Source organism: Coregonus lavaretus, assembly GCF_964263955.1.
Source record: "Coregonus lavaretus genome assembly, chromosome: 4".
Taxonomy (NCBI): Eukaryota; Metazoa; Chordata; class Actinopteri; order Salmoniformes; family Salmonidae; genus Coregonus; species Coregonus lavaretus.
In genome coordinates, this window is record NC_139991.1 from 43,898,440 (window position 1) to 43,923,274 (window position 24,835).

General features: G+C 42.1%; 3 protein-coding genes across 3 annotated transcripts; 2 read left to right on the forward strand and 1 right to left on the reverse strand.

The window, feature by feature from the left end:
• Window positions 1-7,797: 7,797 nt before the first annotated feature.
• On the forward strand, window positions 7,798-11,175 carry rnf185 (ring finger protein 185). The gene is made up of 7 exons (XM_084158967.1): window positions 7,798-7,954; window positions 8,239-8,468; window positions 8,775-8,793; window positions 8,946-9,058; window positions 9,181-9,235; window positions 9,685-9,802; window positions 9,942-11,175. Exons 2-7 carry the CDS (start codon window positions 8,293-8,295, stop codon window positions 10,037-10,039), a joined length of 579 nt encoding a protein of 192 aa, XP_084015093.1. The 5' UTR covers window positions 7,798-7,954; window positions 8,239-8,292; the 3' UTR covers window positions 10,040-11,175.
• Window positions 11,176-11,574: 399 nt separating this feature from the next.
• On the reverse strand, window positions 11,575-13,769 carry LOC311127434 (uncharacterized protein; the record flags this gene model as incomplete). Its single annotated transcript, XM_084159276.1, has 2 exons — window positions 13,059-13,769; window positions 11,575-12,383 (listed from the first exon to the last, which is right to left on the reverse strand). The coding sequence occupies exons 1-2, from the start codon at window positions 13,303-13,305 to the stop codon at window positions 11,575-11,577; spliced, it is 1,056 nt and encodes a 351-aa protein (XP_084015402.1). The 5' UTR covers window positions 13,306-13,769.
• A 9,211-nt stretch (window positions 13,770-22,980) lies between these two features.
• Window positions 22,981-23,831, forward strand: LOC311127435 (homeobox protein goosecoid-2; the record flags this gene model as incomplete). Its single annotated transcript, XM_084159277.1, has 3 exons — window positions 22,981-23,233; window positions 23,413-23,651; window positions 23,754-23,831. The coding sequence occupies 3 exons, from the start codon at window positions 22,981-22,983 to the stop codon at window positions 23,829-23,831; spliced, it is 570 nt and encodes a 189-aa protein (XP_084015403.1).
• Window positions 23,832-24,835: the final 1,004 nt, after the last annotated feature.

Consider the following 24,835-nt stretch of genomic DNA (forward strand, 5'->3'; position numbering starts at 1 on the left):
CGTCTCGGCCGGCCAGAGTCGGCCGTCTGCCCAACGGCGCCTGAACTGCCCGTCTGCCCAACGGCGCCTGAACTGCCCGTCTGCCCAACGGCGCTTGAACTGCCCGTCTGCCCAACGGCGCCTGAACTGCCTGTCTGCCCAACGCCGTCTGAACTGTCCGTCTGCCAAGCGCTGCATAAGCCGCCCGTCTGCCATGAGCCTTCAGAGCCGTCCGCCAGACCGGAGCCGCTAAAGCCTTCCGCCAGACAGGAGCCGCTAGAGCCTTCCGCCAGACAGGATCAGCCAGAGCCTTCCGCCAGACAGGATCAGCCAGAGCCTTCCGCCAGACAGGATCGGCCAGAGCCTTCCGCCAGACAGGATCAGCCAGAGCCTTCCGCCAGACAGGATCAGCCAGAGCCTTCGGCCAGACAGGATCAGCCAGATCCGTCAGCCAGCCATGAGCAGCCAGATCCGTCAGCCAGCCATGAGCAGCCAGATCCTTCAGCCAGCCATGAGCAGCCAGATCCGTCGGCCAGCCATGAGCAGCCAGATCCGTCGGCCAGCCATGAGCAGCCAGATCCGTCAGCCAGCCATGAGCAGCCAGATCCGTCAGCCAGCCATGAGCAGCCAGATCCTTCAGCCAGCCATGAGCCGTCCAGCCAGGATCCGCCAGAGCCAGCCAGCCAGGATCCGCCATTGAGTCCGGTGCTGCCCCTTATCCTGGTGCTGCCCCTTAGTCCGGTACTGCCCCTTAGTCCGGTGCTGCCCCTTAGTCTGGTGCTGCCCCTTAGTCCGGTGCTGCCCCTTAGTCCGGTGCTGCCCCTTAGTCCGGTGCTGCCTCTTAGTCCGGTGCTGCCCCTTAATCCGGTGGGGGTCAGTTGGAGGAGGCTACGAAAGCGGGTAGTGACTATGGTGGGGTGGGGACCACGACCAGAGCCAGAACCACCGCCGAAGAGGTATGCCCGCCCAGCCCTCCCTTGTTTAGCCCGTATTGAGGCGCGGTCGCAGTCCGCGCCTTTAGGGGGGGGTACTGTCACGCTCTGGCTCCGGGACTGTGTTGTTTGAGCCAGGGTGTATTCATTTGGGTGTGTTGGGTATAGGGTGTGTTCATTTGTTGTGTTTGGTTTTGGTTTTGTTTCCGTGTTTGGTCAGTGACTCCCAATCGGAGGTAACGAGTGTCAGCTGTCGGCTCGTTATCTCTGATTGGGAGCCATATTTATTTCTGTATGTTTTCCTGTGGGGTTTGTGGGTTTTTGTTCCAGGTTCAGTATTTTGTCACTGTTGGACTTCACTATCGTCTTTGGTTTTGTAGTTACGTGCTTTCTTTATTAAAGTCATCATGTTCACTCAACGCGCTGCGTATTGGTCTGCTCCCTTTATAGACGATCGTGACACTCCGATCATTTTCATGATGTCCATCCAGTTTGCTTCGATATGCCATATCTTTATAACTATGCTCTTTCACAAAAGCTCTCAACCTATAACCTACAGTTGATGTCGGAAGTTTACATACACCTTAGCCAAATACATTTAAACTCAGTTTTTCACAATTCCTGACATTTAATCCTAGTAAAAATTCCCTGTCTTAGGTCAGTTAGGATCACCACTTTATTTTAAGAATGTGAAATGCCAGAATAATAGTAGAGAGAATGATTTATTTCAACTTTTATTTCTTTCATCACATTCCCAGTGGGTCAGAAGTTTACATACACTCAATTAGTATTTGGTAGCATTGCCTTTAAATTGTTTAATTTGGGTCAAACATTTCGGGTAGCCTTCCACAAGCTTCCCACAATAAATTGGGTAAATTTTGGCCCGTTCCTCCTGACAGAGCTGGTGTAACTGAGTCAGGTTTGTAGGCCTCCTTGCTCGCACACGCTTTTTCAGTTCTGCCCACAAATTTTCTATAGGATTGAGGTCAGGGCTTTGTGATGGCCACTCCAATACCTTGACTTTGTTGTCCTTAAGCCATTTTGTCACAACTTTGGAAGTATGCTTGGGGTCATTGTCCATTTGGAAGACCCATTTGCGACCAAGCTTTAACTTCCTGACTGATGTCTTGAGATGTTGCTTCAATCTATCCACATAATTTTCCTTCCTCATGATGCCATCTATTTTGTGAAGTGCACCAGTCCCTCCTGCAGCAAAGCACCCCCACAGCATGATGCTGCCTCCCCCGTGCTTCATGGTTGGGATGGTGTTCTTCGGCTTGCAAGCATCACCCTTTTTCCTCCAAACATAACGATGGTCATAATGGCTAAACAGTTCTATTTTTGTTTCATCAGAGCAGAGGACATTTCTCCAAAAGGTCTGGCTTTTTTATGGCGGTTTTGGAGCAGTGGCTTCTTCCTTGCTGAGCGGCCTTTCAGGTTATGTCGATATAGGACTCGTTTTACTGTGGATATAGATACTTTTGTACCGGTTTCCTCCAGCATCTTCACAAGGTCCTTTGCTGTTGTTCTGGGATTGATTTGCACTTTTCGCACCAAAGTACGTTCATCTCTAGGAGACAGAACGCGTCTCCTTCCTGAGCGGTACGACGGCTGCGTGGTCCCATGGTGTTTATACTTGCGTACTATTGTTTGTACAGATGAACGTGGTACCTTCAGGCGTTTGGAAATTGCTCCCCAAATATTCTGAGGTCTTGGCTGATTTCTTTTGATTTTCCCATGATGTCAAGCAAAGAGGCACTGAGTTTGAAGGTAGGCCTTGAAATACATCCACAGATACACCTCCAATTGACTCAAATGATGTCAATTAGCCTATCAGAAGCTTCTAAAGCCATGACATCATTTTCTGGTATTTTCCAAGCTGTTTAAAGGCACAGTCAATTTAGTGTATGTAAACTTCTGACGCACTGGAATTGTGATACAGTGAATTATAAGTGAAATAATCTGTCTGTAAACAATTGTTGGAAAAATTACTTGTGTCATGCACAAAGTAGATGTCCTAACCGACTTGCCAAAACTATAATTTGTTAAAAAGAAATTTGTGGAGTGGTTGAAAAACAAGTTTTAATGACTCCAACCTAAGTGTATGTAAACTTCCGACTTCAACTGTATATACTTATTATGGACACAGTATGCTTTACTTTAGTTATCTTGTTGTTATTAGTTGTTGTTAGTAGTTATTAGTCCCATCCTTCAACTCCATTCAACACCTCCCATCTATCTCTTTACACCATCCATATTGGATTTCTATTTGCCATATATTTTTCAACTGTACTGTGATGTTTTACAAAAGTTCTGAACCCTTCTATTCTCATTGTTTCTACAGATTGTAAATTGAAAATATTTTATTTTGCTAAAAGTATTATTATATTATTGATCGATTGACTATGACTTTTCAGATCACCCAGTAGTGCTATCTACAGGGTTAGCTCCAGGTAAATATTGCAATCCTTTAGCCATTCCTGGACCTGTGTCCAAAAACAAGCTACAAATGGACAGTACCAAAACAAATGATCTAATGATCCTGTCTCTTCGCAGCACAATCTGCAGAGCTGGTAAGATTGTATCCCCCATATAAATACCATTCTATTGGTAGCAAGAATTTTGTATAATAATGTAAATTGAAAAATTGTAAGTTTTGAATCCGGCGTCGTTTTGCGTATCAGTTCATAAACACTATGCCATGGAATCGGTACGTCAAAAATCTCTTCCAAACTATTTTGCAACCTATATGGGACGACTGTCAATCCTTTGGTCCTTAAATGAACATTTTCTTTAACCAATTATGTTCTTTAATGCAGGGCCGACAGACAAGTTCCAGAGATGTTAGCCCAGGCATTTGTGAAGGTGCACAGCTCAAATAATCTGACAGAAGAGGGGTAGCATGGGAGAGAGAGGGTCAGAGGAAAACATCCGGAGGTCCAGGATTAAAGAGAAATGGTGGGGAGTGCATTGAATGCCCCTTTTACCTTGGCTGAGATGAAGAGAGCATTAGATAAATCTGCGGTAACATCTCCTGGGAAGGATGAGATGTGTTACATCATGATGGCTCATCTCAGTGACACTGCAATGGGGAAAGTATTGGGCCTTTACAATAAGGTGTGGCAGGAAGGGAAACTGGAAGAAGGCGGTAGTGGTGCCAATACGGAAACCTGGGAAAGACCCTACTAGTACTTCAAGCTATAGGCCGATAGCGTTGACATCTCACGTATGTAAATTTATGGAAAGGATGATAACGGAAAGGCTGACTTACTTTCTGGAGAGTAGAGGACTAATGTCACCAGATCAAAGTGGGTTCAGGAAAGGCAGGGGAACGATGGATCCTGTACTGTGCCTTGAGTCAGTCATACGGAAGGCACAGGCAAATAAGGAGGTGGTGGTAGCTGTTTTCTTTGATGTAGAGAAGGTTTATGATATGATGTGGAAGGAAGGAAGGTCTACTTATCAAGTTGGATAACATGGGGGTTGGAGGAAAGGTTTTTAACTGGATAAAGGATTTTCTTTTGGGCAATCAATACAAGGGAAGGTGGGGAGCTCCATGTCATAAAGCTATGAGGTGGATAATGGTACCCCCCAGGGAAGTGTCATTAGTCCTTTGTTGTTCTCCATTATGATTGATGATGTATTCTCTCAGGTGAGACCTGATATTGGGAGGCCATTGTTTGCGGATGATGGAGTGCTGTGGAAAAAAGGGAGAAATATTACCCATACAGCCAGAAGAGTTCAAGAAGCGATTAGTGAAGTAGAGCAGTGGTCCCTCAGGTGGGGCTTCAAGTTTTCAGTTGAGAAAACACAGACTGTGTTTTTTTCTAGAAGGAAGGTTGGGGAGGAAATATAATTGAAGTTGTATGGAAGGAATCTGGAGAGGGTGGGAGGATTTAGGTTCCTGGGGGTCTGGTTTGACACTCCTGGGGGTCTGGTTTGGAGCATATTAACAGAGTAGTTGTCAAATGAAAGGAAATATTGAATGTGATGTGTTGCTTGTCAGGAATGGAGTGGGGGCAGAGAGAATGGCGTTGAAATTGATATATACAGTGGCTTACGAAAGTATTCACCCCCTTGCCATTTTTCCTATTTTGTTGCCTTATAACCTGGAATTAAAATGGATTTTTGGGGGGTTTGTATCATTTGATTTACACAACATGCCTACCACTTTGAAAATGGAAAATATATATTTTTTGTGAAACAAACAAGAAATATGACAAAAAAACAGAAAACTTGAGCGTGCATAACTATTCACCCCCCCAAAGTCAATACTTTGTAGAGCCACCTTTTGCAACAATTACAGCTGCAAGTCTCTTGGGGTATGTCTCTATAAGCTTGGTACATCTAGCCACTGGGATGTTTGCCCATTCTTCAAGGCAAAACTGCTCCAGCTCCTTCAAGTTGGATGGGTTCCGCTGGTGTACAGCAATATTTAAGTCATACCACAGATTCTCAATTGGATTGAGGTCTGGGCTTTGACTAGGCCATTCCAAGACATTTAAATGTTTCCCCTTAAACCACTCAAGTGTTGCTTTAGCAGTATGCTTAGGGTCATTGTCCTGCTGGAAGGTGAACCTCCGTCCCAGTCTCAAATCTCTGGAAGACTGAAACAGGTTTCCCTCAAGAATTTCCCTGTATTTAGCGCCATCCATCATTCCTTCAATTCTGACCAGTTTCCCAGTCCCTGCCGATGAAAAACATCCCCACAGCATGATGCTGCCACCACCATGCATGGATGGTGTTCTCGGGGTGATGAGAGGTGTTGGGTTTGCGCCAGACATAGCGTTTTCCTTGATGGCCAAAAAGCTCAATTTTTGTCTCATCTGACCAGAGTACCTTCTTCCATATGTTTGTGGAGTCTCCCACATGCCTTTTGGTGAACACCAAACGTGTTGGCTTATTTTTTTCTTTAAGCAATGGCTTTTTTCTGGCCACTCTTCCGTAAAGCCCAGCTCTGTGGAGTGTACTGCTTAAAGTGGTCCTATGGACAGATACTCCAATCTCCGCTGTGAAGCTTTGCAGCTCCTACAGGGTTATCTTTGGTGTCTTTGTTGCTTCTCTGATTAATGCCCTCCTTGCCTGGTCCGTGAGTTTTGGTGGGCAGCCCTCTCTTGGCAGGTTTGTTGTGGTGCCATATTATTTCCATTTTTTAATAATAGATTTAATGGTGCTCCGTGGGATGTTCAAAGCTTCTGATATTTTTTTATAACCCAACCCTGATCTGTACTTCTCCACAACTTTGTCCCTGACCTGTTTGGAGAGCTCCTTGGTCTTCATGGTGCCGCTTGCTTGGTGGTGCCCCTTGCTTAGTGGTGTTGCAGACTCTGGGGCCTTTCAGAACAGGTGTATATATACTGAGATCATGTGACAGATCATGTGACACTTTATTTAACTAATTATGTGACTTCTGAAGGTAATTGGTTGCACCAGATCTTATTTAGGGGCTTCATAGCGAAGGGGGTGAATACATATGCACGCATCACTTTTCCGTTATTTATTTTTTTGAATTTTTTGAAACAAGTAATTTTTTTCATTTCACTTCACCAATTTGGACTATTTTGTGTATGTCCATTACATGAAATCGAATTAAAAATCAATTTAAATTACAGGTTGTAATGCAACAAAATAGGAAAAACGCCAAGGGGGATGAATACTTTTGCAAGGCACTGTATAGCGCTGTTAAGGTCATCAATGGATTATGGAAGTATAGCATATGGATCAGCAGCTCAGACGTCTTTTTAAAAAACTGGATGTTATCGAGGCCCAAGTCCTAAGAATATGTTGTGGAGCACTCAGGACCTCCCCAGTAGCAGTGATACAGGTAGAGTTGGGAGAGATGCCATTAAAGTTAAGAAGACAACAGCTAGCCATGACATATTGGGTAAATCTACAAGGACATAAGGTTCACATTCTACAAAAAAAGGTGTTCCTAGAGTGCTGGAAACATGAACAAAATCTGAATACAAGCTTTGGGTGGATAGGCAATTGCATGGCGAGAGAGAAGGGGTTGTTTTGGAGGGAGTTTAGCCCCTCTGTGGTTCTTCCTGCTATCCCACCTTGGTTTCTCCCTCAACCAGTGATAGAACTGGGATTGCTTGAGAGGGTAAGAAATGTTGAGGAAGGAGTAGATTCAGTTGTAAGTGAACATTTAAGAACACAATACTATGCTTTCTTGAATATATTCACAGATGGATCTAAGGACCCTAAAACAGGGAGGACAGGACCAGCTTTTAGTGTTCCTGAGTTTAAGGTGGCAGTGACGGCCATACTATTGGCTGCAGAGTGGGTGGAGGAGGTAAGGCCAGACAGGGTAGTCATCTGCTCTGACTCCAGTGCAGCAATGATGAGCTTAAATTCATGTGTGTCTCAGAGCAGACAGGATGTATTGTATGAAGTTTTGCAGTGTTTGTATAGGGTGAAACAGATGGGGGTATTTGTGATGTTCCTCTTGGTACCAGCTCATGTGTGAGTTGAGGGGAACAAGGAAGTGGATATTATTGCCAAGCAGGCTTTTAAACATCCTAATATTGAGATGGAATTGTCAATCAGTAAAGCAGAAACCAAGGGATTAATAAGAACAGTGGTTAAAAATAAGTGGCAAGAGTTGTGGAACAGGGAGAGTAAGGGACGACACCTGTATAAGATCCAGGAAAAGGTGGGGGCAGGGGGTGTAGTATTTAATTAAGTATTTCGTTTCCTTAGGGAGACGAGATTATTGGGTCGGATTGAGACCTTCACCGTCTCTGATCCACACTCCAGTTGGTGGCGGTAATGCACCTTAAAGTTGGTTGACAACCGCCATATAAAATCCACAGAAGAAGAAGAAGAATAATAAGAACTCGTGACGACCTGAGACTAGGGCAACCAATCTGTGTATCCCTAATCATCACCACACAACTTCCGAATAATACAGTGACGCAATCATCTGAAACTAAAAGTGGAATTTAACTTGGCAACTTGGGTGAATAGGTGGCTTTCTACATAGCTAGCTAAATAACTCTACCCACGACACCGAGGATTTGTTTGATGAAAGCAAGGAGGTAGTCAATTGTCTTTTGGTGTTGATATAGCTAGCTATGTAACGTTAGCTAAACTAATAGCTACTGCTACATTCTTCTCGCTAGCTAGCATTAGCATACATGTTTTGCTGAACTAGCTAGCCACTGGATCTATCTGCTGCGTCAGTCTATGTGGTAATGTTACTAACGCCGTTGGAGCATTGTTGAGCAACATTTCTCTGAACATTTAGCTATTGTAACCTAGTTCGACTTCGGAAATATTGATTCTCATCTGTTTGGATTAATTTACACATGCTAATTTACAGGCAAGGGGGTCGGCTAGTTACATCACCTCACTCTACATCCTGATCTGTGAGACAATGGCTAGCGCTGCCCCTCCAACAGCCGCTGCCTCGACTGCCACTGAGAACCCCAGCCCCGGTTCCAGCAGCTCGACAGCGGGGGAGGGTGGCAATCAGGACAGCACATTTGAATGCAACATCTGCCTGGACACCTCCAAGGATGCAGTGATCAGTCTGTGTGGGCATCTCTTTTGGTAAGCACCCTCTTGTCTTGACAGTGTTCTGTATTTGTGATTGATTGAGGGGCATTCATCCTTATTATCTGGTTGCCTGTACTCGGGAGAGGGTCTTGTTCACATAATTAAATATAGTAATTTTAATGTATCTCTGTGGTCTTGTTATTTCACGTCATGTTAGTTGCATATGGGGAAATGTTATTGATGCCATTTTTAATTTTCGTAGTGCAATCTTCAGATTTCAGGATGAATGATGAGATGCTATGACTTGACTGTCATCTAATTATTCTATCCCTTACCTTCCCTGTCCCCTTGCGCATCTAGTTGGCCCTGCTTACATCAGGTAAGTCAGTTGATACCTCATTTATTTTACACAACCAATGTCATGATCAGCTGTCACCTGACCCTTTCCCAAGGGATGTTTGACTGCTTCTCTGAATGTATCATGCAATCTTAACCAGGGATGTCTGAATTGCCCCCCCCATGTTTATGCAGTGGTTGGAGACCAGACCAAACAGACAAGTATGTCCAGTGTGCAAAGCAGGCATCAGTCGAGACAAAGTCATCCCACTATATGGCAGGGGAAGCACGGGCCAACAAGACCCAAGGTGGGTTGATGCACTCAAAACATGAAAGCAAGGGGCACAGTTTCCATACAATCCTCAGTTCTCTACTCTGAATTTTACATCCCAAACTACTGCTGTAAACAACTTATCTCTCATTGTTATAGGGAGCGAACGCCTCCTCGACCACAAGGACAGAGGCCAGAGCCTGAAAATCGTGGTGTAAGTACTGTGTAATACAACAGCTCTATCATCACCAAGCCTATACTCTCACTTTTCAGACTGTGTAATTATTTAGCAAGAATGTGAGAAGTTCAATCCAGTTGGTTATACTGTGTACCACCTGTTTGCAATGTTGGCTGCTGTATTGCACTACCCATTCATGATGAAACTATTACATGGGATTGTGTAGTTGCTGTAGTGCAATCCTGCCCATAGCCTAATTCATTAGCAGAATTACCTTTTCCACTGGGACCTATTAAGCTCTATCTGAGGAGTAAGAGAGAAAGGCTCTCTATGACCCCTTGAGAATAACAACACGGCACTAACGATTGCATCAACTCTCCCTCGAAACACATGTTAAAATCACGTTTTTTTGTACATATTGCATAGTCATTTTATAACCCTGTCAATGCAATGTTACTGTAAGGTTATCTTTTTTCCCATTACAGGGATTTCAGGGTTTCGGCTTTGGCGATGGAGGATTCCAGATGTCTTTTGGCATTGGTGCCTTTCCATTTGGCATTTTTGCTACAGCTTTTAACATCAATGATGGAAGACCACCCCCAGGTACTTTAGTTCTGCAGGTTTGCCCATTGTGTATTGTAACAATGTTTGATCAAAATTATTGTGAATGGCCCCCTCTACCTTGAAAAGCAGTTGTTCACCTGTTAAAGTAATCTCTCTCCACTTGTTCCCCCCCACACAGCTGCCCCTGGGACCCCCCAACACATGGATGAACAGTTCCTGTCTCGACTCTTTCTATTTGTGGCTCTGGTGATCATGTTTTGGCTGCTAATCGCATAAATGTCTGTGCGGTCAGGACCAAGGCTCAAGTTGGACAGTTCTTAATACTCTGTTTCCAGATACTTGTTTGATTTTTGTCATTTTCCGCATTTAAGTATTGACTTCTTGACTTGATTAGCCATTTATTTAATTTTAGTAATCGAGATAACTACTGTTTGATTACACCTGTACTATGAATCCTACAGAAGTCTGAAATTAGTTTTGTTCGAACAACTAATGGTGTAATCTTAAAATGGCCCTGCCTCTCATTTCCATCAAGGTTATTATGTTTTCAATAGACATTTAAGTGTACCTGGTTGGCAATATAGAACCAGATACTAAAAGAGAGATGGCAAATCGGTAAATGTAAGCTACCAGATGTACCCTCTGTGCTTGTATGGATATAGATTACAAGTGGTATGTCCTGTTTCTGAACTAAATATGATATATCAATTCAGGAAAAGACGTATCATTGGTGATACTTTTAAATTATTGACACAACAATTGCCTTTTGGGTACCACTACCAGTATGAAGCCATATAAACAATAGTGGTGCATTTTTATGTGTGGTGTCAGCAGGGGAATAGTCCAGAAGAGCAGTATTGGTATGGGTTTAAGTTCTTTAATGAAATACTATACCAGTATGTCCTCAGTTGCCCTAGGAGCTATTTTGTTAACTATTTCTTATGTTTCAGAAAATAAGTGGATACCTTCTCTTAAGGTTATAAAATTGAAGGATGAAAGTTGAGACAATTTAAAGGAGTTATTTTTTATTGAATGATACTGTCATTGTCTGCCACTTGTAAGACTATTATTTATTTGGAAAATGCTGAATTCTAATGCAAATGCTTCTATAGCATACATAGTAAAGAGCTTGGGAAAAAAATATGCAAAAGGTATCAAATGGATATAGTTCTTTAACCTGACACAACTAGCAAGGTGACGGTCATGATAAAACGCATGAGTAACTGATGCAGTTATTTTTTAGTGTTCTCCCTCTAATTTCTATTTCATTTGTTGTCTTGTTTATTTTACAACTTTTTCTCACTAATTTATTCTAAAATACATATTGTAAAATATATATAGTGGATTATTAGATTAACAATGGATGGTTAGAATAGCATTAGCATCTGTAATAAAGACTGTTTGCCTCATAACCTACTGAGAGAGCTCGTTACCTAAACATTAATTCCACCTTTATATGGGTAGTCAATGTGTTTCTCATCAGGCTTTGACCACTAAATGCCAGACAAATTAACGTTCAAAATTAGAAACAGAATAACAGCCCATTTTATTTTCAATTGGGTTAACAACTTGCATTCATAACAGCAAAATTAGATCATCTGTAAAAAAATATATATTTGGTTATTTGTTGTACCTCTGATACCACCAAAAATGCGATATTCCAAAAACAGAACATGAATAACTTGCCTCTTCATGTTCATTAGGAGAGAGATTTAAAAATATATATATTTTAGAAAAAATACTTTCGGACAAAAGAAAGAATATCTAAACCTCCTGAGAACAACCCCTGTCGACCTACAATAATTAATGAGTTACGACGTCTCTTGCTCTGGCAGTTCTTTGGACACTGGCTGATCTAGGGACACTGTCACCGGTGGGTCATTGACAGTCACTGGTTGATCCATACTAAACTCGGCCTCATACATAATCTGTTGGATCTTCATTTTGGTCTCACATCTTTTTTGTGGGGCAAGCCTCTTCAAAGCAGGAACGAAGCTGAGGAGAAACATCTCATCCTCGTCACACTGCCGGTTAGGGATCGTGGAATCTGATCTGAGATCTTTCTCTTTGGCCAGCAGCCTCCTGTTCTTAGCGGAGCGCTTAGAGGGAGTGGTTGAGGAACATGGTGAAGCAGGTTGTCTTGTCTGAGGCCTCTTCCTGGTTGTGTATGTTGATGACTGGAGCACTGCAGATGTCTGGGGCCCTGGGAATATCTGGGTGCCTGGTGGAAGCTTGGCCAGAAAAGACAGCTGGGCCATCTGGGTTCCTTGTTGCCCTGGGGACAGCTGGGTCACAAAAGCTAGCTGTGACATGGTGCCAACCTGGGTGCTAGGGGTTTCCATGTCGTTCTCCAGGGCTGTGTTGAGTGTTTTGACAGGTTCTATTTCACTCTGTGTGCTTTTATTGATTGTATCAGGGCTTTCCAGGTTGGCAGGGTCCACATTGCTGTTTCTGGGTTTAATGAATGGTTGAAGAAAGATCAGAAGTTGTCTGTATTTCCATCGGCTGGGGGTGAGCTCCCCTGCTTCCTCCTCAATCCTCTTCTCCTGTCGTACTTCCTTGAAGTATCGGTCTCTCAGATTCTTCCATTTCCTTTTGCACTCTTCAGCTAAAGGGATAAATCAATATAGATTCATCATACTCAAAATAATATATTGTTTTATGCATTTGATATCGAACAAGCTAAACATGCAGAATATTTGACCACACGAAATAATATTTCTAAAGTACTATGAATATAACTATTTATTGAAAAAAATATTCAGATAACGTTAAAAGGTGATTGAACACCTCTTTCTATCCCATTGATGGAGCCTCATCGGGTTCCTACTTATAAACTAAATAGAAGGATCTACCATTGAGTTGGTACTAATTTGTAGTGCTCTCCATTTGATATCAAAATGTCCACAGGCTACTTCGACATTTTTTCTATCAGTGATTAATTGGTAGCTAATGTCATTAATCGTGGAAAATACGATGCCTCAAGTAATGTTACTCGTGTCTCATCGCGCTGTTGGGAACGGAAAAAAAAGTCCCTCCCTGTGCGGCGGTGTCTGCCGTCTGCGCTGCGCTCACGACTTCGTCGGCCGCTGCCTCCCCATTGACTACAATACGATTCACGCGGTTCTTGCAGTGAGGTGCTGTTAACTCACCGTACTCATATGCTACTCACGTGATTTAAAACATATAATATAAACAAACTTGACAAACAAGTCAGCTTGCTTACAACTAGCAAGCTAAAACATTTGTGTCAACGTGACTTGATGATTTGTAGAAATAGGCTACCATAGCTCACCTGGAAGAGCTGTCAATGCGCTGATTCTCCCCCAAGCAAGTGATCTTGTGTCACCATTGCGGTAATCTGGCAACGTTTTATTATACAGCTCAGGAAAATTAAAAACGGACAATATCAACTTTTCGTCCATCTTGACTTCTTGACACACGCGGAAGCAACGGTCTCCCGCCTTTCCGACTGTATGGCGCGTGGTTACGTCAAAGCGGTATGTACAGAATATCGCGAGCCGATCCGCTGCCGCATGCATGTCCCTGCGCTACCCGTCTCACGTCATCTGTGACATGCCTACTCATCACAAGAGCTACAGGAAAATTATAAAATATAATGCGATGGGATGTTTAATTAATTTAGAAAGCATAATTTAATCTAAATGTTAATAAAAAAGTAACAGTTTACTACAGTTTACTAAAATATAAAGGCAACATGTAAAGTCTTGGTCCCATGTTTTATGAGCTGAAATAAAAGATCCCAGAAATGTTCCATACCCACAAAAAGCTTACTTCTCTCAAATGTTGTGCACAAATGTGTTTACATCCCTGTTAGTGAGCATTTCTCATTTGCCAAGATAATCCATCCACCTGACAGGTGTGGCATATCAAGATGCTGATCAAACAGCATGATCATTACTCAGGTGCACATTGTGCTGGGGACAATAAAAGGCCACTCTAAAACGTGCAGTTTTGTCACAACACAATGCCACAGGTGTCTCAGGTTTTGAGGGAGCATGCAATTGGCATACTGACTGCAGGAATGTCCACCAGAGCTGTTGCCAGAGAATTGAATGTTAATTTCTCTACCATAAACCACCTCCAATGTCATTTTAGAGAATGTGGCTGTACGTCCAACCGGCCTCACAACCGCAGACCACATGTAAACACGCCAGCTCAGGACCTCCACATCCGGCTTCTTCACCTGCAGGATCGTTTTAGATCAGCCACCCGGACAGCTGATGAAACTGAGGAGTATTTCTGTCTGTAATAAAGCCCTTTTGTGGGGAAAAACGTATTCTGATTGACTGGGTCTGGCTCCCCAGTGGGTGGGCCTATGCCCTACCAGGCCCACCCATGGCTGCGCCCCTGCCCAGTCATGTGAAATCCATAGATTAGGGCCTAATTTATTTATTTCAATTGACTGATTTCCTTATATGAGCTGAAACTCAGTAAAATCGTTGAAATTGTTGCATGTTGTGTTTATATTTTTGTTCAGTATAAATACTGTAGGCCTTTACTAGCATGTATTCAACATAGTACTAGCCTTTACCACTGGAGACCCATAATTACACCTTGTGTAGATACATCTTCCATTGCTCCTACAACTCAAGCAGTCCCGAGACCTCTGTACCATTCCCATTATTTGAATGAGAATGGTACATTTGAAAAAAAAGAGAAATGGCATAATTCCACAACACATCTGTCCACCCTGCTCCTCTCACATCTCAGGGGTACCTGCCTGGTCCATAAAGGGGTCCCCACCCACCCCCTCCACCTCCCTGTCCCCACCCAACCTTTCCACCACCATGTTCCCCTCCGCTTCCCCCTGCACCCTGTCCTCCTCTTCAGCAGGTGTCTGTTGGACACAGACTGCCACCGTATTCTCATCCACCATTTCACATGCTGGGTTGCAGAAGGCAGAGAGAAGCAAGTTGATCCACTGCAGCTCCTGCTCACTTGCCCTTTGTTCCTGCTGCCTCCTGAGCTCCTGTCCCCTGGGTATAAAGACACAAGACAGGTCCCTGTTTAATATCCATTCACATAATTGCTGCATAGATCATCTCACTTTGCTTCATTTGTCTCCAAACTGTTGTCTACTGCCAATCACTCTCCTAACTAATTAGAATGATAACAACTGAATCCTTCTATAAGAAATGAGTAACCCCCTGTTATATAAAATGCTATGATGACCTAAGATCATAAATAGACAAGCAGACGGTTAATCAGATTAGATGGTTAAATATAGATCTCCAGATTCATGCAGTGATATCTAATACCCTAATAATGTGCTGTGAGACAGCCTCTATGCCAGTTGAAAGTTGCAGTCATTTGTATCTCCGATTCCTTGCTTGTTTCTATAAACGTCCTTCCTTGTTTCTCACTATTGCTATTCATGTGGGATGTACCAGGAATTAAAAAAGCACTTTTCAAATAGACTTCTACAGCAAAGTAGCCCCAAAAAGCAAGGGGCACAAAATGTTGACATTAAGCAGTGTAGAGAGAAGCAGGCATGATCTCTGCAGTTCACACCTTCCCTTTACATTCCATCAATTCACCAAAGATTGTAACGTTTACAGTTGAAACTGCAAATGGCTTGATACCTCTCATGTATTTGTATCTCAGCTTGTATACTAAATAAAAACCTGTTGGAATATTGAGCCCCACTGAAAAGAAGGCATCCTAACGAGGTACACAACAGACAACATTAACGTTATAGCCTGCAGCATCAATTTAGAAAGTTAAGATTACAGAGAGTATAACAAAGACCCTGAAATAAATGTAATAATCCATATCACCTGTGAGGCAATACAACATATTAGGCCTGCCTATGTTTACAAAATATTAATAAGATAATGTTTACAAAATATTAATAAGATAATTTAAGTACAGCCTATCATTATAGCCTTGGAAAAAATATAAACTAGATTAAAACAGATCAAAGCTGGAGGTGCACATCAACGACAGACGATAAACACAACAATAACGGACCCAGACAAAATTATGTTGCTATTCAAACAATTTCAAACATTTGTTTTTATATATAAGTAATTTTTTGTATTTATTTTTTTACTTGAACACTCGTTGCACTACCTGCGATTGCGGCGATCAAAATAAAATGTTCCTAGACAGACATTTTCCAATATATGAAGCTGGAAATTCAAGTGGGAACATTTTACGAATAAACTATCTATAGCGCATAAAATAGAGCTGTACGTTCACAAGCATTTTTTTCTTTCATGCATGAGCTTTCTAGCAAACTGTCCAACTTCTTGGGTAAACAGCTCCTTTGCTATCGATTAAGTTAAGGTCAAGATCCTCTTGCAAAAATGATTCGGTACTTAGAATTACTACACCAGGCAGGTCTCCAGTAGGCTACTGTTCACCAGTTGTTTGTAGAAACCATATGTTCACGTCATCTTTCGGTGGCCTGGGTATATTATTGCTGACCGCTTGCCACTCTTAAATAAATTGACCATCTCCAACAGTCAGTAGAACTAAAATCATAAAAGTGGTACTAACTCAGATGTCAATAAGATTTCTTATCACTTTATGTTTGTCACGCCCTGACTCAGGGGACGCTTATATGTTGAGTCAGGGTGTGTATATTCCTTGTTGTGCTTTTTCTATGTGTATTCTAGTATGTATAGATCTATGTTGGCCGGTGTGGTTCCCAATCAGAGGCAGCTGTCGCTCGTTGTCTCTGATTGGGGATCATACTTAGGCAGCCTATTGGCACTGTATAGTTGTGGGATCTTGGTCCTTGTAAGGTATGTTGCGTGTTGTACCTTGGACTTCACGTTTCGTCTCGTGTGTTTATTAAACATGTATATATATCACACTGCGCCTTGGTCTGACCCGTCACGTGACAATGTTTTTGAGTACTGTTAACAAATATTAGGTTATTGAGTAAATATAACTTTATGTATTTGTGTTCTGCTAATCTAAAGTTATTGAGTTTTTACAAGTTATGATTATTTAACAGTCAATCTAACATTAATTAAATACGTTCTTGCTTGATTCTATTAGGTTTTACTTAAAATAATAAAGTAGTAGTCAGACACCGATATGAGTAAAAAACACTTGATTTATCTGTGTTGTGCAGATATAGAATTATGTTTTTGCAATTTATGAATACTTAATAGTGCCACTGACTCTGTTTTTAGAGGATTGTGGGTAATTCAACATTTTTAGACTTTGATACTTCTACACAATGTTGTATGCATATTTGAAGAAAGAAAAGTATATTTCTAAAATATTATTAAGCAGTTTGTTGATGTGTAATTGATCATGATAAACAGATATCAAAATCGTCAGACAAATTGACGTTCAATAATGAGACAATCCATTCCCACAATGAAATAGTTAATCTTTACCACTTTTAATGTCATTGGTAAATGCAGAATCCTGTAATGTTAACAACTCTACCTCTAGTTACTGCTAGAGGAATGAGCACTCTGCTCAACAATGCCTGCTAAGGTGGGTTAAAATGACAAATGGTCAAATACATAAAACACTGTTAAACACAGCCACTGAAAATTACTAATCAGAACTACTTACACTTGAGAATTTAAGTAGAAGGGACCTTAAATGTTTATGTTCACTACAATGAATATTCAAGTAACTTCAATCGTTACGTAATGCAATTTAGTGTCAAAAAGTTAAACACTAAACATTTACAGTGGGGAAAAAAAGTATTTAGTCAGCCACCAATTGTGCAAGTTCTCCCACTTAAAAAGATGAGAGAGGCCTGTAATTTTCATCATAGGTACACGTCAACTATGACAGACAAAATGAGAAAAAAAAATCAAGAAAATCACATTGTAGGATTTTTAATGAATTTATTTGCAAATGATGGTGGAAAATAAGTATTTGGTCAATAACAAAAGTTTCTCAATACTTTGTTATATACCCTTTGTTGGCAATGACACAGGTCAAACGTTTTCTGTAAGTCTTCACAAGGTTTTCACACACTGTTGCTGGTATTTTGGCCCATTCCTCCATGCAGATCTCCTCTAGAGCAGTGATGTTTTGGGGCTGTCGCTGAGCAACACGGACTTTCAACTCCCTCCAGAGATTTTCTATGGGGTTGAGATCTGGAGACTGGCTAGGCCACTCCAGGACCTTGAAATGCTTCTTACGAAGCCACTCCTTCGTTGCCCGGGCGGTGTGTTTGGGATCATTGTCATGCTGAAAGACCTAGCCACGTTTCATCTTCAATGCCCTTGCTGATGGAAGGAGGTTTTCACTCAAAATCTCACGATACATGGCCCCATTCATTCTTTCCTTTACATGGATCAGTCGTCCTGGTCCCTTTGCAGAAAAACAGCCCCAAAGCATGATGTTTCCACCCCCATGCTTCACAGTAGGTATGGTGTTCTTTGGATGCAACTCAGCATTCTTTGTCCTCCAAACACGACGAGTTGAGTTTTTACCAAAAAGTTATATTTTGGTTTCATCTGACCATATGACATTCTCCCAATCCTCTTCTGGATCATCCAAATGCACTCTAGCAAACTTCAGACGGGCCTGGACATGTACTGGCTTAAGCAGGGGGACACTTCTGGCACTGCAGGATTTGAGTCCCTGGCGGCGTAGTGTTTTACTGATGGTAGGCTTTGTTACTTTGGTCCCAGCTCTCTGCAGGTCATTCACTAGGTCCCCCCGTGTGGTTCTGGGATTTTTGCTCACCGTTCTTGTGATCATTTTGACCCCACGGGGTGAGATCTTGCGTGGAGCCCCAGATCGAGGGAGATTATCAGTGGTCTTGTATGTCTTCCATTTCCTAATAATTGCTCCCACAGTTGATTTCTTCAAACCAAGCTGCTTACCTATTGCAGATTCAGTCTTCCCAGCCTGGTGCAGGTCTACAATTTTGTTTCTGGTGTCCTTTGACAGCTCTTTGGTCTTGGCCATAGTGGAGTTTGGAGTGTGACTGTTTGAGGTTGTGGACAGGTGTCTTTTATACTGATAACAAGTTCAAACAGGTGCCATTAATACAGGTAACGGACAGTGGAGGACAGAGGAGCCTCTTAAAGAAGAAGTTACAGGTCTGTGAGAGCCAGAAATCTTGCTTGTTTGTAGGTGACCAAATACTTATTTTCCACCATAATTAGCAAATAAATTCATTAAAAATCCTACAATGTGATTTTCTGGATTTCTTTTTCTCAATTTGTCTGTCATAGTTGACGTGTACCTATGATGAAAATTACAGGCCTCTCTCATGTTTTTAAGTGGGAGAACTTGCACAATTGGTGGCTGACTAAATACTTTTTTCCCCCACTGTAAGTATTTACAACTTAAAAATATGCGTGATGATGTCACTTTATTACTTTAAGTATTGAACACTGCATACTTTGAGTTGGGTTACTCCGAATGCTTCTAGGCAACAGGTTTCCACAAATTTTTTTTTGCAGAACTAATGACATTTTACAGTGTACCGTTGTTTAATTCCCAAATTCCACTAAAGGCACCCCTAGGCCTACATAATAGTGTATAGCCTCACATATAGCCACCCTATTCCCCTTTCTATTCTATAAAATGTTTAAGAAATCAGTCCCATGGCTTGAGCATCTCTAGAGAGCAGAATGGTCATTTTTCCCCTCAGCATAGGGGAAGGAACTTTGAACACATTCCACACAGCAATGTCAAGTCCTTGTCCTCACTCACATTCCACATCTCAGGACACGTGTTTGGCCAAAACTTATTTTGATTTTCAAGTTTGGGTTAAAGAAAGTATTATCCAACTCGTTCAATAACGCTTAGGTGGCACTGCAGCAATTTCGTACTCTGCCTCACACTGTTTTACTATAGGTTAGGCTTATTGAACCGTATGCAAACCATTCCGCATTCACTTGAAAATGTGTGACAATTTCAATCATTTGGCACCACATTCAGAGTTTATAAATAACCCTGATCCTCCTAACAATTGGCTGCTGGTCACTGCAAGCACTGAGTATTATTTAATTTACATCCATATGTCATTTCTCAGCTATTTAGTTCAGAAGTGATGCTTAACATATTTGATCCTCTTGCAGTCTAGAAAATAATCTTGGTCAAACCAATCTTCCAGCTATATCTTGCACCATTAGGTTGTGCCGTTGGGCAAGGACATGTTGTTTTATATGTTTTTGTATGTTTTCTACAAGTGGATTCTAAGATTTTACAAACCAATTGCCTTTGACAACAATAAAATAGGGTGCTTTTATCATACTAATCCCCAGTAATGAATTTAAAACCATTAAACCAATGTGGATGTGATACAATGTCTTCCATTTGAAAAATCACAAAGATCATAGATAGCTATCTCAACAGCTATAAAAACTATACATCAACAATCTGCTGGTCATTAAACCCCAGTGAAAGGGATGAGGTGATGTTTATTGTTATCTGTTTTCAAAAAACCCTTATCTGAGGAGCTTAGGACAGATTTTGAAAATCCATTAATTCCTTGATAAAAAAGGTGTTGTGTTGCCTTATATGAAATCAAAGGATTTGTTGGAGAATAAATACAACCTGTAATAGCTTTACCTCAGCCGTGCACATTGTCAGAAAAGTCAGACTGAATGACTGCACTTCATAGATAAGGCCCAGTTCTCATGTTGTGAATACTAACAGAGATTGTCAGAAGCCTTGGCTATCCATACCTGTACATTCTGAATTATACAGTGGGGGAAAAAAGTATTTAGTCAGCCACCAATTGTGCAAGTTCTCCCACTTAAAAAGATGAGAGAGGCCTGTAATTTTCATCATAGGTACACGTCAACTATGACAGACAAAATGAGAAAAAAAAATCAAGAAAATCACATTGTAGGATTTTTTATGAATTGATTTGCAAATTATGGTGGAAAATAAGTATTTGGTCAATAACAAAAGTTTCTCAATACTTTGTTATATACCCTTTGTTGGCAATGACACAGGTCAAACGTTTTCTGTAAGTCTTCACAAGGTTTTCACACACTGTTGCTGGTATTTTGGCCCATTCCTCCATGCAGATCTCCTCTAGAGCAGTGATGTTTTGGGGCTGTCGCTGGGAGACACGGACTTTCAACTCCCTCCAAAGATTTTCTATGGGGTTGAGATCTGGAGACTGGCTAGGCCACTCCAGGACCTTGAAATGCTTCTTACGAAGCCACTCCTTCGTTGCCTGGGCGGTGTGTTTGGGATCATTGTCATGCTGAAAGACCCAGCCACGTTTCATCTTCAATGCCCTTGCTGATGGAAGGAGGTTTTCACTCAAAATCTCACGATAATAATAATAATATGCCATTTAGCAGACGCTTTTATCCAAAGCGACTTACAGTCAGTCATGCATGCATACATTTTTTGTGTATGGGTGGTCCCGGGGATCGAACCCACTACCTTGGCGTTACAAGCACCGTGCTCTACCAGCTGAGCTACAGAGGACCACAATTCATTCTTTCCTTTACACGGATCAGTCGTCCTGGTCCCTTTGCAGAAAAACAGCCCCAAAGCATGATGTTTCCACCCCCATGCGTCACAGTAGGTATGGTGTTCTTTGGATGCAACTCAGCATTCTTTGTCCTCCAAACACGATGAGTTGAGTTTTTACCAAAAAGTTATATTTTGGTTTCATCTGACCATATGACATTCTCCCAATCCTCTTCTGGATCATCCAAATGCACTCTAGCAAACTTCAGACGGGCCTGGACATGTACTGGCTTAAGCAGGGGGACACGTCTGGCACTGCAGGATTTGAGTCCCTGGCGGCGTAGTGTGTTACTGATGGTAGGCTTTGTTACTTTGGTCCCAGCTCTCTGCAGGTCATTCACTAGGTCCTCCCGTGTGGTTCTGGGATTTGTGCTCACCGTTCTTGTGATCATTTTGACCCCACGGGGTGAGATCTTGCGTGGAGCCCCAGATCGAGGGAGATTATCAGTGGTCTTGTATGTCTTCCATTTCCTAATAGTTGCTCCCACAGTTGATTTCTTCAAACCAAGCTGCTTACCTATTGCAGATTCAGTCTTCCCAGCCTGGTGCAGGTCTACAATTTTGTTTCTGGTGTCCTTTGACAGCTCTTTGGTCTTGGCCATAGTGGAGTTTGGAGTGTGACTGTTTGAGGTTGTGGACAGGTGTCTTTTATACTGATAACAAGTTCAAACAGGTGCCATTAATACAGGTAACGGACAGTGGAGGACAGAGGAGCCTCTTAAAGAAGAAGTTACAGGTCTGTGAGAGCCAGAAATCTTGCTTGTTTGTAGGTGACCAAATACTTATTTTCCACCATAATTAGCAAATAAATTCATTAAAAATCCTACAATGTGATTTTCTGGATTTATTTTTCTCAATTTGTCTGTCATAGTTGACGTGTACCTATGATGAAAATTACAGGCCTCTCTCATCTTTTTAAGTGGGAGAACTTGCACAATTGGTGGCTGACTAAATACTTTTTTCCCCCACCGTATTTCACCTCTGAATATGTTCCCTTTGTGAATGGCTGTAATGCTCAAACATGCTGAAAGCCCGCTGCTCTACAGCTGACCCTGTGCTGCTCCCAGCCTGTCATGTGTGTTATGTGGTGAGGATTGGTACTGTGAAAGCAAAATATTACCAAATTCCATTGTCTCTATATAATGGATAAATAAAGATTGTAAACATGTAGACCTTTGTATTGGAACTGTATGATTCAGATTGATTGAAAACCAGATGTGTAGCCTCATGTCTAGGAATAAACTCTGAGCACAAATCAACAAGGACTGCAAGTGTTCAAATTCAGGGGCTAATCCCCAATAGGTCCTTGGTTACACCAAAGGGTTAATCTTTAAATCCAGGTTTCTAATACCAAGCAATCTATTTTTCTCTAAAACCACAACAATAAGGATCTTAGACGCTCTCTACCCCTAATTTAATACAGAGAATTCTGATGTATTTTTCAGAAAGCAAAGCAATGGTGCCAGATTAGCTGAAGTCCCATCCTCCCTAACCCCTCACAAAACTGCCTAGATTAGCTGGGAATTAAAGTTCAACCATTTTGTATGTGTCTAGTCTATAGGGGGATTATGTTTTTTGCTCTCTTTTTTTTCTTCCTCAAATTTCTGTTATAAAATGAGTGGGTCTGAGGTTGAGCACAGTGGAGAAGGGAGGGATGAGCCACACTGTAAGGCATACGCTTCACCCAAAAGCATTAACTGGCTGCCTTGGCTGGCACTTTAAACACTGAATTTGAAGTGAATTCTTTGGGCAGAAAGCTTGTCATGGAGGGGTCAAGTAGGATGGAGAGACAGAAGTTTCCATTCACCATTGACAATATACTGAACAGATTTCCAGTTAACAATGAGGAGCGCAGGCAGTCTGGTGTGACCCACAACCCTGTACCAGGTGAGGATGGAGTAAGATCAGAGAATATTCTTGTTGGGAGCCACATCGAAGCTCCACAGCACACCTGCTCATGCTGCTGCTACTGCTCCCACTGTGGAGAGGTATTCCAGGCTGACTATCCTCCTGAAAGTAAGACCTAAACCTATGACAATTTCGACACTATGAGCACTCTTAATTGTTCTCTCTCATGTTTGTTTAATGATGATGTCTAGCAGGTCAGTTGTTTTTCCCATTGGCCAGGTAGGTATATAGATGTTCATGCGTTGACCTGAAATCAGTGTGCCAAATGTAACGTTATTTTAATTCAGCATGCCAGTATGCATGGTCCAGAAGAATGTTGCAGGAGCCATGCAGGCCAGGAGGAAACACTCACGAAGAGATGCAGTCCTTCAGTCAGGTCCAGAGGCGCACACGGCGACACCGCACCATATTCACTGAGGACCAACTGGACGCTCTGGAGGAGCTGTTCCTTCAGAACCAGTATCCAGATGTGAACACGAGGGAAAAACTAGCACAACGCACTCATTTACGCGAAGAGCGAGTAGAGGTAGGCTACTTGTGTTTTTTTTGTCAGTTTAAATAATATTTTTGTTTCATTAAGTTTTAAAAAGTTTTGTCAATGTAGCCTAATTTACTTTTATTTCGATAGGTGTGGTTTAAAAACCGAAGAGCTAAGTGGAGGCGACAAAAAAGAACAGCATTTGGTGTGGAAGACCTGGAAGACTAGAAAATGGTGTACCGTATTATGCCGTTGTAGACATTTGCTAGACATTTTTGGATTATTTATCCAATGCAATGACGAAGGCTAGAATAATTCTAAAAGCGTCACTGACAGACATTTCCGGTGACGGAGAAGTTGTCGCTGGAGAATGAGAGTAGAAACGAGGATCGAGTTTGAAGTGGAGGGAGTACAGGGTTTTGCATGTCTCTCGAGGAGGCTAAAAATAGATTTTGGCTTGGAAAAGTTGCACATTTTAAAGAGTCGGGTAGTTGGTTAAGGGAGGAGGATTGGAGGGAAAGAGAGAGGAGGTTGAAAAGACTGAGGGAGGCAGAGGATGGGTTTGAATCTGTTGAAGCTCTCAAAAAGAAGGGCGAAGGTATGTCGAGGAAGATTGGTGTCAAATTCAAACAGAGTGAGCTGGACGCCAGTTCTAGTTCTGGAGGTGAAATGGAAGGGGTAGAAGGTGTTGTGAGGAGCTCGGAGCCCGAGCCTTGTATTGATGGACATGGTTATGATAAAGATATGTTTGGTCCAGTAGGAGTGACATTTTTGGAAAAAGTGGATACTTGCCTTTTTGCGGATCCATTTGTGGTTTCAGGTTGGGTGGGAAAGGAGTTGAGTGCAGTTGAATCAGTGAAGGTAACCTGTAGTGGACTTGTGATATATGTTTGTGTTTCTTCTGACCAGAGGGAGCGGGCACTCCGTGTCACGCAACTTGGGGCAAGATCGGTTTCCTGCTTTGATCTTAGGGACAGGGCACCATTGAAAGGAGTGGTTTCTGGGGTAGTGTTAAGTGTGGAGATGGAGAAATTGAAGTTGAAGATTCCCGGAGTTTGTGACGCCTGCCGTTTGGTGCGACCCAGACCCGGTAGTGAGTGTGGTGAAACAGAGGAGTCACTCAGTCCTTTTGAATCTTTACCCGACAAGGTCATTAGGATATATCAGTTATCCTGTTAGAGCTTTTGTGGCGAATCCACTGCACTGTTTCAGGTGCAATGTTTATGGTCATG